The 11,725-nt window shown below is 26.2% G+C and overlaps 1 protein-coding gene across 1 annotated transcript; it reads right to left on the bottom strand.

Annotated features, from left to right (window-relative positions):
* Positions 1-7,792: 7,792 nt before the first annotated feature.
* On the bottom strand, positions 7,793-9,186 carry LOC113873199 (ethylene-responsive transcription factor ERF027). The gene is made up of 2 exons (XM_027511230.1): positions 8,282-9,186; positions 7,793-8,185 (listed from the first exon to the last, which is right to left on the bottom strand). The coding sequence occupies exon 1, from the start codon at positions 8,962-8,964 to the stop codon at positions 8,314-8,316; it is 651 nt and encodes a 216-aa protein (XP_027367031.1). The 5' UTR covers positions 8,965-9,186; the 3' UTR covers positions 7,793-8,185; positions 8,282-8,313.
* Positions 9,187-11,725: the final 2,539 nt, after the last annotated feature.

Genomic DNA, 11,725 nt, shown 5'->3' with positions numbered 1-11,725 from the left:
TATAATCTATTATGACTAAAAAAACATAAGAGTGTTTCAACCATTTCTAGGATTTAATAATATAAAAAAACATCTAAATGGTCAAATTAACTTAGAAATGTTTATATATTGAATGTGTCAAACTGTGTTTATCCTAGGTTCACGCAGCAATAATGAACTATCCTATATTGATAATACATATCGATTTCTTTTATCAATTGATAGATAATTATACTATCATTAATGAACGATTATATTGTTATATTTATAAGTAATGAATTGTAAATCATTAATGAAATCTCATAACGTTTATAATGTAAATTTTCATCAAACAATAATTATGTTAATGAATACAAATCCATCAGCTAGTATATTTTCTCTAATATACAAAGATATATAGTTTAATTTTAAATATCTAAATATTATTAAAATATATTTTTATTAAGAAATAGAAAAACTAATTTGTAACTTTAAAATAAATAAACCCTTATTTTAGATTGAATTTGTTCAGAAAACAGCACAAGTTTCTTGCTTTATCATAGAGGCTAGAGGGGGGCACAAATATTTGAAGAGACGCCAAAAGAAACTGTTAGCATTATTTTTTCTTTTTGCATGAACGTATGCCACTAGTTTACATGGAGACAGGGCATAACATCGATTGGGGGGGTCCGCCATGGGCGAAGCTCAAGGATCTTCCTCGAACAAGTGCGTCATTGTTCCGTCACTAACTTAACACCTCGCAAGTTGCAACTATGTTCTGGATTACGACCAGTCAGCATGGAAAAAAAATAACCTAACATTTGTTTTAAATTAGCTTATAAGGAATAGAAGAATGTATAAATCAAATCAATTTATACAAATTAAAAAATTAAGCAAAAAAATAGAAAATTAGATAAAATCAAGCTTGAAGAAAATGAAAAGCTGGTTTTTTATTATATTAAATTAAGTTTTAAATGTATAGATATAGAAAGATAGATAGATAATTTTCATATTAAAATGTTGAATTGTGTATCATGATTATCAGAACATTGATTTATTTGGTTTTGTTAGAATCGTGTATAATGATTAAGATATTAATAGCATGTTGAATCATTAAACTTAATTCAAACTGTTCTTAATCAAATTGTTTCAAAATTGATACTGTGTTTAAACTTTTTCATCAGATTAGATTGTCATTTATTTTTCTATTCAGATTTATAAGTAATTTTATAAAATATGTTGACTCGGTTTTTAAGATTGACTTTAAATTCCTAAAAATAATAATTTTTTTATAAACTAACATTAATCATATTTCTATAATTTAAATGTAATAAATATACTTTTTAAGTTTTATTTTTTATCATCATTACACAATTTAATTCAGTTTTCAAATATATCTATAAGAAAAAATTCTTTATCTAAAACTTTTGCTCTATTTAAAAATTTATTAATTTTTTTTTATTAGTATAGTTCCAATAATTTGACAATTTTTTATAGGAAAAATTTTCTTTTGTGAAGGAATAAATTTTTGTTTTCAATATTTTTTGAAATATTGATAAATTATTTAGATATGACCGAAAGATAGAGAGCTAATTATAAAAATTTTGAGTTATTTGAACATATATTTTGTAAAATAGTTTTTTAAAGTTCATTTTCCTCATTTTAAATGATATGCTTGTCTTGAAATAACCTTACCCAAATAAAAAAATATCATATCACCGAACCTTTTAATACAATTAAATAAAAAGTTCTAAGAGTAGTATCATATTTTAAAAGTTAAAACTATGTGATTAAAAAAATTCTAAATAATAATTTATCAAAAATACATAAAAAAAAATATATTCTAAATTATTGATTCATTGTCAAAAATAACTTAGAATCAATAATTCATTATCTAACTACGGTTAATGTTGTTTAATGTTATATTTTAGCTTTAGCTGAACAAACCATATTCCATTTGAATTGGATTCTGATAATGCTTCCCACGTACTATGAATATTATTTGTTATATTTAAATTGATTTATAATGATTGAAGTTAGAAAAATTTTAATTTTATCTGAATTAGTTCTAACTTAGTCCTTCTTGTCACGAGATATTATATAGATATGTTATAGCCGAATTTGGTACATGTTGAGTTTTCCCCCAACAAAAGTTATGAATAGAGGTTTGCTTTTCCATAAAAACAGTGGTTTGAGATTCGAGAACCATAAATTATGCACAATGTTGGGAGAGACATCATTACTGAAACAAGAATAAGTTGTATACAGGAAAAGGGTTTGGTAAACCTTAGCATATATAAATAAAAAAATATATTAAATATTTTTTTTATAAAATTTAATCATTTTTAGTAGAATAATTTTACCAATAAATACTCAGAAGTTTATATCAATGATGTAATTAAGTTAGAAGGATTCCTATTTAATGATATTTCTTTTTCATTTATTAAAGAATATGTGTATAATTTGAAAAATGAATATTAGAAACACAAATTTTTAATATATTATTTATTATTAATTAAAATTTATAAAAATTACATGTCTTAATCATTATCACTTATAAATTAACATTTTTATCAGATTTTTAGAAATTTTACTAAGTTTTAACTACTAATAAAAAATTATTGAATAGTGTATTGTTAACATTCTTAAATTTTAAATACTTGATTTAGAAATATAAAGAATGCTAACAACATTTTTTTAAAAAATTTCTTACGATTGATTAAAATTTGTTTAAAATTATAAAAATATGATAAATAATTGTTAATTTAGAAGTAAAAAATAGAGTAATTTATTTTTTATATTTTTAATAAATTTTTATCAATAATAAAAAATGTGTTATTTGATTTTTTACTATAGTATAAATAATTTGACTTTAATATTTAAAGTTTAGGCCAATTTTAAATAATTTAGTTTAATTTTTTATTTAACTGAGTTAAATTTAGAAATTATTTTTTGTTTGGTTAAAATTTTTAAAATTATAAATTGTTTCATTCACTTATTTGTATTTTATATATTTTTATTGAAGTTTATCTGCATATAAATTTATTTATTAATTACACTAACATTTTAAATAAATAAAAATTTTATTTATTAAAATTGCTAAATATTAGGAATAATTTTTAGAATAAAATTTATTAAAAATTATAATCATTAATTTAAAATAAAGCTTAGTTATCAAAATTGTATAAATCTTGTATATATAAAAGATGATAGTAAAAAAAAGTAAATTAATTTTACTTGTTAATCTATACTCAAGTTTTATAAAAAAGAAACATTATATCTTTATTTTCATGATGATGAGCATATTAGTACAGTTGTATAAACGAGTATTTAAAAATTATTACTGTCGACTTTATAAATTTAGGATGTGATTCATTGAAGTAATAATTTTTAACATTAAACTTTAGTTTGCTTATTTAACTAAAAAAAATTATTAAATAAAATTTAATTAGTTTATAAACAATTCACATGTTTATATTTTTATTTGAATACGTCGATAAATAACTATTGATCACATCACAGGTTGATGATTAAGTATTATAATTATTGATATTTCTATAGTTAGTTTTATATATGGATAATTTATTAGGCTTGGGACAACTAATTTGAGTAAACTAAAATGCAACTATACGTAAGGCTGTTCATTGAATTAGCCCAATTATCAAAATAGAAGGAAAATAAAAAGAAAATGAAAGATGGGACAAATGAACCTTAGAATCTCCAAAAAAATCTAGACTATAATAACCCCCAATTCCCCACTTGACCCTACCATCTCTGACACTCTTTCCTTTTTAGTGGCTAATCTAAATCCGATACTGATTAGACCCATCGCTTAGTAGCTTTAAGAAACAAAATGAAAAAGCAATTACCTTTAAGCATTATTACAAGATGACATTTTTTTTCCAATAACCTCCAAACTTTATGAATAGAGTGTGTTTGGATGAAGTTTTCGAAATTTAATTTTTGACAACTTTGATTTAGTATAATAAATTTTAATTAAAATAAGTTGAAGCTATATGTTTTTAATAAAAAATATTTATAGTTGTTTAATTATTGAAAATATATGTTTGTATTTCTAAAATAATACTACAAAATAAAATTATGAGAATGTGTTTATGAATATAAATATGTATAACTTTTTTCTTTGTTATAGAGAAATAAAATATTACCTTTTGATTATATCCATAGAAAATAATTATCAATATATTTTATTTAAAATAAAAAATAAACACTCATTTTTAATATATTAATTGTTAATTTTTTTATATTTTTATTTACCATGATAGTTTTATTAAAGTTAAGTTATTATTTATTCATATAAGTAAACATATTTACTTATTTAATATATAAAAAATTATAAATAGTTTTAAAATAAAAAATATATTTATGACAGAATTTTTTTATTGATTTTAATAAATTAAATATTTTTTATAAATAGAATAAAAATGATATTATTTTTAATCAAAACCACATATTGGAGATAAAAACAATTATTTGCAAACCTACAAACCAGGTTTGCACAATATTTACACCCGTTTGCACTCATTGAATATGTGATTCCACTTACTAATGGGTTTTCAAAGAAAGTTGCTAGTTGTGTTATATTATATGGTTTTAAATGAGGCAACCCAAACAAAACCTTGTATTGATTTGCCTAACCAAATCAATTGATGCCCTTATTTTAATACAACCAAGTCTGCTGATCTCTTTCAAATTTACATACAAACTTAGTGTCCTAAATTTTGAATGTTATGATTTTTTTTTTACTTGTATTAAGATTTTTTAAATGAATAATCAAAATACTGTTCACCTTTAAAAAAACTTATTAAAGTGAGTATAACTTATTTCAATAAAATATTTTTCATATATATTACTAAGAATTATATTTCATATCTTTAAAAGATTTATCTATTGTGCCCAATTTTATTATCTAAATATTTTCATTTGGTCTTCAACATTGTTCTTCTTTCAAAAATATTATTATCATTAGTAACTCCTGAATTTTAAAAAGGATGAGTTATTAACATGATTTGCTAACTATGCAATTACAAACTAACTAGAACACTCTATCTTCAACTTATTTAATAGTTGTAATTTATTTTTTATTCAACACTGTCAAGTAGTGATGGATTTATTAGTATTTTTTATATCTTGAACAGATGAAAAATACAAATAAAAGACACATAATACTCGTTAAAATGCGCTTTAATTTTTTATGATTTACAAACTCATTATATATATGGTGCTTTATAGAGGGAAATTGGTTATAGAGGGACAATACCTCATGACTTTCACTTCCCAACTTTTCCACTACGCTTCAGTGAAGTTCAACACGCTAGACCTTCTGGCTTCTGCACATATAAAAATTAACTGAGTATTTATAAGGTGATTATGGTTCTTCTAACTCTTGTAGGCTTTAGACATTGCCACCTTTCAGCACAAGATGAATATGGTAAAAAAATAAATAAAAAAAGAACCAGACTCCATGTAATTAATCATAAGTCATCATCATAAATATTATTAAGATTCCTTTCAAAACATTAAAAGAAGGGAGGGAAGCTGGGCCACTGGTATTTTTTGAAAGTTAACATTCTAATTTATATTCAACCATTGAGAATGAAAATTATTCATCCTTTTAACTACATGTTTGAATAGAACACTAATATTTTTTATTTTTACTAACAAACTATAATTGTCAAATGTTAGAATAATCTTTATAAGTACAATTTTTATCTAATAAAAGTTAAAGTATTTAATAAAGATTTAAAGATTTATAAGAACAGATTGTTACTGTAGATATATCAATATTATGCGCTAATAAAATTATCTGTTAATAAAACATATCATATTATTAGTACAAACTTAAAATATTTACAGTAACAATTTATTTTTTATTCAAAAATATTTATACTAACAAAATTTAATCTACTAATAAATTATTAGTGAATAATTGTTTCCGGTGCTACTTAAATATTTTTAAATTTTTAATAAGAACTATCTTGAACGTATAACTTTTTTAAACAATATAGGTTAATTATTTTTCTCTCGCCTTTTAAGTATTATAGATATCAAAGTAGCTTAGTATTTAAAATTTTAAAATTAAAACTTTTTTTTAATCTATTAGTACTATTTGAAATTAATGTTAGGAATAATGAAACTGACTGAGTGAGTCCCTCATCACATGGTCACCTACTCTATCTGTAAAAAGTGTCTCACATTGTGAAAGTAGTATACTCTCCTTGGACAAAAAAAAAGAAAATTGAGTGTCATTAAGTATAGAACTTAAATATTAAAGTAAAATATAAATACGGTTTTTAAAAGAAAAATATGAAATCATAACGAAATTGTCATTCTTTTTAATTATTTTTTTCACTATAAATTTCTGTGCATAATTGATTAATTTCATTTATAAATTTTAATATCTACTAACAGAATCAATTCTATATAATATAATATACCTGAGAGTAAGGAGTAATAAATTTTTATTTCAACAAAATATCTTTCTTTCTACTAAATTTTTTTTTAAAATAATAAATCTACAACTCATTCTCTATTATATTAGACCGATTTAGAAGAGTTTATAAATGATTTATGAATATATATATATATATATATATATATATATATATATAGCTTTTATAAAATGTAAAAGCTTATCTTAATAAATTTTATTACTGAATTTAAAAAATAAATTATTATTTTATAAAGAGTTTATGAAATATGTTCTTAAATAGGCAATTATTTAATTTACCCATTATCATAAAAGATCTAATTGAAGACTAAAATGAAGCAAAAGAAAAAAAACAAAAAGAAATGAAATTAGATCTTCCATTTATACAGTATAATATAAAAAAACGATCAAAAGTTTCAAAAATTATTCAATATTTCATTAGTTGTAAAATGATTTATCATCATTTCTGTTACCTCTAATAACTTGCTCAAGAAAGCACGTTAATATCGTAAGAGGACATTTTCTTCTCATTCAAACAAACAAATATATACATTTAATTTGGTGAATGGTACTAACATTTCATCCTTATGCTAATCAATTCACATTTCCACTGGTAAATATGACGCTTGCAAAGGAAAAGCTGTAACTGTTCCAATAGAGGCGCCCTGGTTAGATCAACAATATATCAACATTCTGTCATAACCGTCGGCACAAACTTTGCGTCATGTCGGCAAAGATTCACAATGGAATTGTCTTCAAAAGGTAACTGTCTATCATAACTCATAGACCAGAGTGTATTAGCTTGATAAATACTGTTCCAATCCCACAGCATTTATGTGAAACCTGGGTCTAATTCAAGAAACTCTTTGTAGTTGAACACATGCTAACGGTGAGGGGATCAATAACCAAGGGAAATGGAGTGCTTGTCATGTATTGTTGATGCATCAAAGTTCTTTTTCTTATATTGGTCAAGATTTTGATGAACTCGGAATCTGTTAGGTATAGAATGCTATTTATCAAAAGCAGAAACATATAATCATGCACTACAAATATATTCGGCTACCGACATGAATGTGTTGGATATCTAGACTACTCAAATGTCTGGTTCCACCAACACAGACCCGAAGTAACCTCGAGAATTCGGTATTTAATGCCAAGAAAATCTCTCTTGATAACTCACTAATGAATGAAAAAGAGGACTATCATTAATTCTCCTAATCCAACAGAAAAGCATTAACGAACTGCGTTACTTCAGATTTAATATATCATCATTTCCTAACCGTTTAAATGCGTATGCTAAAGATTATATAGTTTGATTATGAAGAAAGTTATGATAACCAGAAACATCGTACGCACTGTAAATTTTTGCTCCAGATATATATAGCACAAGAGATATACGAGATTCTTGCATATACATGATCGTTAATTCATTTTAAAAAGCTTACATATCTTGAAAGTTCTACACATTTCTAGCACCATTTCAAAGAAACTGCCAGAAGTAGTTTTATTGATTGAATACAAATCTGCGGCAAAAGTACCAAAAAGGGCAAACCCCACACATAGAATGGTATACATGTATTAATAGATCGAGAAAGACCCATGATCAAAAGTAGAATCCTTCTAGCTAGTTGCCCCCAACTGATTAGATTGTACGGAACTACGGATCTAACAAGCAACGGATCATCTAGACCATTCCCTAAAATCTGCGGCGATGAAAGTGACCTCATCATCCCTTGAACAGTAGTTGAATGTTCTATATACACCGCGCAACGCAACCTTCTCAGCAGCCACCAAAAGCGGGATTATAAGCTTCAACCGATAAAGAGGGCAAACAAAACACACACACAAACAAAAGAGAAAATTAACTATTACCTTAGTCATTGATACATATGATAAATCATTGTTCAAAGAGTATAACTCCAAAGGTTATCTCCATCAGAATTCCCTGGCGAATCATCGGAAGAAAAGGAACTCATCCTAGGGGGACTAACCTGCATTCCCCTGGCCATGTCATCAAGCAAATTGGGCATGTTCAACAACTCATCCTCATCAATGTACTCCTCACGCGTCTCCAACCCTTGTCCACTCGAAGACCCATCACCACCAGGGTTTCTTATCATTTCTCCACTCTCTTGTGCTGGCCTCACCATCCTCGCTTGTGCAGCAGCTGCAGCAGCCGCTCGAATATCCGTGGCCGACAATGACGCAGGAATTGGGTACGAGAGTATCGAATTAGGGAAGTTAAGGGGCGTGTCTGGCCCCTTCAACGCAAGCGCAGCCACATCATAAGCCGCTGCAGCCATTTCCGCTGTCGGGTATGTTCCAAGCCAAATGCGCTTCGTTTTACGTGGCTCACGTATCTCCGACACCCATTTACCACTCCGACACCGGGTTCCCCGGTACCGGACAGCAGCGGAGGGTGTCGGAGATGGCGAGGATGTTGTTGGGGTTGGGGTTGGTGTTGTGGGTGCTGAGGTGGAGGAAGAGATAACCAAGTCAGGGACTTGTATTGGAGGAGGTGGCACTGGCACGTTTCCAAAAGGGTTGCCATCCATGTAGAATTAGTAATAGTTGTAGGCACATAGAACGAATGTGTTGTTGTTGTTATGTGAAGATTAGAGGAATTGATGAAAGTGGCTGTGGTGGCTGGTAATAATTAAGGGTTTTGCTAGTAATTTATTGAGTATAGATAGAGAGAGAGAGAGAGAGTGAGTTGGAAACCTGTTTCTGGATTGGGGGTTAATAATAAAAGGGAACTGAAACTGAACCAATGGGATAAAGCGTGGGAAACTCGCGGACGAGACTTTAGTTAATTAAATGGGCTTGCTTTGACACTTTCTCTCTACCTTGCTTCTTCTCACAGTTGTTGTTGGTATGTGTCAAGTTGAGGCCACACTATGAACACGTATTAGGCACAAAGTTTGCAGCACCAAATACTAGTAGCAGCTGTTAACTTGCTGGTGGTCATACGGCAGATCGTGAAAGAATAATTATAAGTTGACATAGATAAGAGAGATGTGATAAAAATATTTTTTAAAAATTAAAAAGAATAAAAATAAATATAAAAAAACGAATGTATACATAAAAAAGTTGGACCATGAAATTCACTCACACATGGGCATGGGGTCTCTCTTAATGAGCGATAAATAATAATGAGCACGTTTTGTGGGCTGCTTTTGGGTATCACCACAATTTTTAAGAGTTTTGTTATAGCATCTTATAAATTCTCTTGCTATTTTATAAATACAGTATTAAACAAAAATATAAAAAATTATTTAATATTGCATTTATTTAGCAATTAAACAAATATTTTAATCATGAAAAATAGGAGAATTCAAAATAATTTTTTTTACCCATTCTTTCTTTCATTTTCTATGATCTAGTTTAGGTCAAGATTTTTTAAAAACTATTTAATCATGATACTAATTGTAAAATACCCTTATTATTTATATAGTTATGACAAAAAAAATAAAATAAACAAAGGTTACTAAAGAATGATAATAGACATACCCTAAAATATTTATTTGAACTTAATAATTTTACTTTACATATATGTATGCGGAAGGATCTGTGCAAGAAAAGAAGTTACGTTACAATCAATTTAAATCTAAAAAATTAATATTTTTGATCTATTAAAAGTGTAAAACATTATAAGATTTTATATTTTAAGTTATTAACAAACTACGTTTGTAAGTGGAAATATTTTAGTATTAATGATTTTTTATGTGAAGTCTCCATAATGCACATTTAGACTAAAAGAGAATTTAACAAATCACGGGGCGTATCGTGTTTTTATAAAAATATTTATCTCTTTAATTTAAATAATAATTAACTTTCATGTGTATTAATTTTGCTTTTATGCGATGTGAATTTTTCCTATTTTCTAACTGACATTTAAATGTTAAATAAAACTGTATTCTTTCAAACTTGTTGATCTTTCAATTGTCACTCTTCTAAAGTATTAAATCTTTAAGAAAATATTTCACTGAACTCTCCTTAGATTCAGCCTAATTATATCCCACACTTCTCACCTTTCCTAGAAATGAGAAGGTATCGAGTGTAATCAATTTATATTTTAGGAGATTAATACATTTTCTTAAAGTTTATACAATTATGGTCTAATCCAACAAATCTAAATCTAATATGATTTTGATTTTGATTGATGAAATCTTTTAAAAGGTTCAATAAGGCACTCAAATTGCATACGAGGGTGCCTCAAATGTTCAAAAGCAATTAATTGAAGTCACAGTATACCTGTCTCATGCTAAATTTTTTAATAATTTTGTTGATCTTAACCTAACTCTAAGAGTCGAGGATAAGAAGTTAATAATAATAAAATTTTAATAAAAAAATAATTATTATATTTTTATAATTTTAATATAATAATAAATCTATTTTTTAAATATTTAACCGTTAAAAGAATTGCTTTGTGCTAAAATTATTTAATGCTTGCACTTAAATGTCGTGCCATAACTTACCTATACACGATCCCTATAAAAATAAAAACATATTTCATATTATCAGATAAATTTGCTGACTATAAATTATTATTCTACTATAATACATACTGATAGACATTTGTCAAACGAATAATAAATTGTATCCCCAATAAAATGCTTAGCTGAATATAAAGATGGAGGAAATAACTTTCTATGGATTATTTCACTGGATTTTACCAGTGAATGAAACTTCAAAATTAGTATATGCATTTATAAATTTTCCATGAAAAAGGATAAACACGCAAGAACATAGAAGATTTTGAATTTATTAAATTTGTAAAACAAACATTGAATATGACAGATCAAATCATTTTAAAAAATATTAGCCTACGCAATGAGAATGGAGTCTGAATTCCATTATGTATTATACTTAAGTTGATACAGGGCAGTTGAATTTTAATTTGAAATAGATTAAACAAAATAGACTGCCAGAGATAAAAAGTTATTTAAACGGATTTACAAATCATTTATAATATTAGAAATTAGAAAAAAACCTTATATAAAAATGTGTAAAATAGAAAACAATTAACTGTTCATGTTGAACTAGGAGGAACTGAGTTATTGGCGAATTTGTACGTAGATTATTTTTCACGATTGGTCTCCTTCTCAACTTTACCTTCATGTTGTTGATGAAAGTATTTACCAATGAAAAAAAAAATTGTTTGGAGAATAACTACTACCATGACTGTTTCTGAAAATAAGAAATACGAATTATACACTGGACAAAATTTTCAACTATTCCATTAGATAATTATTTTATATTTCAAAGACCGTTAATTCACCAAAAGAATGGATAATATCTCTATTATTCCTTCTT

This window comes from Abrus precatorius, unplaced genomic scaffold, assembly GCF_003935025.1.
Source record: "Abrus precatorius isolate BTA unplaced genomic scaffold, Abrus_2018 Scaffold7, whole genome shotgun sequence".
In the NCBI taxonomy this organism is placed as follows: domain Eukaryota; kingdom Viridiplantae; phylum Streptophyta; class Magnoliopsida; order Fabales; family Fabaceae; genus Abrus; species Abrus precatorius.
The sequence above is the reverse complement of the archived record's forward strand: the minus strand, read 5'-3'. Positions and strand labels throughout refer to the sequence as shown.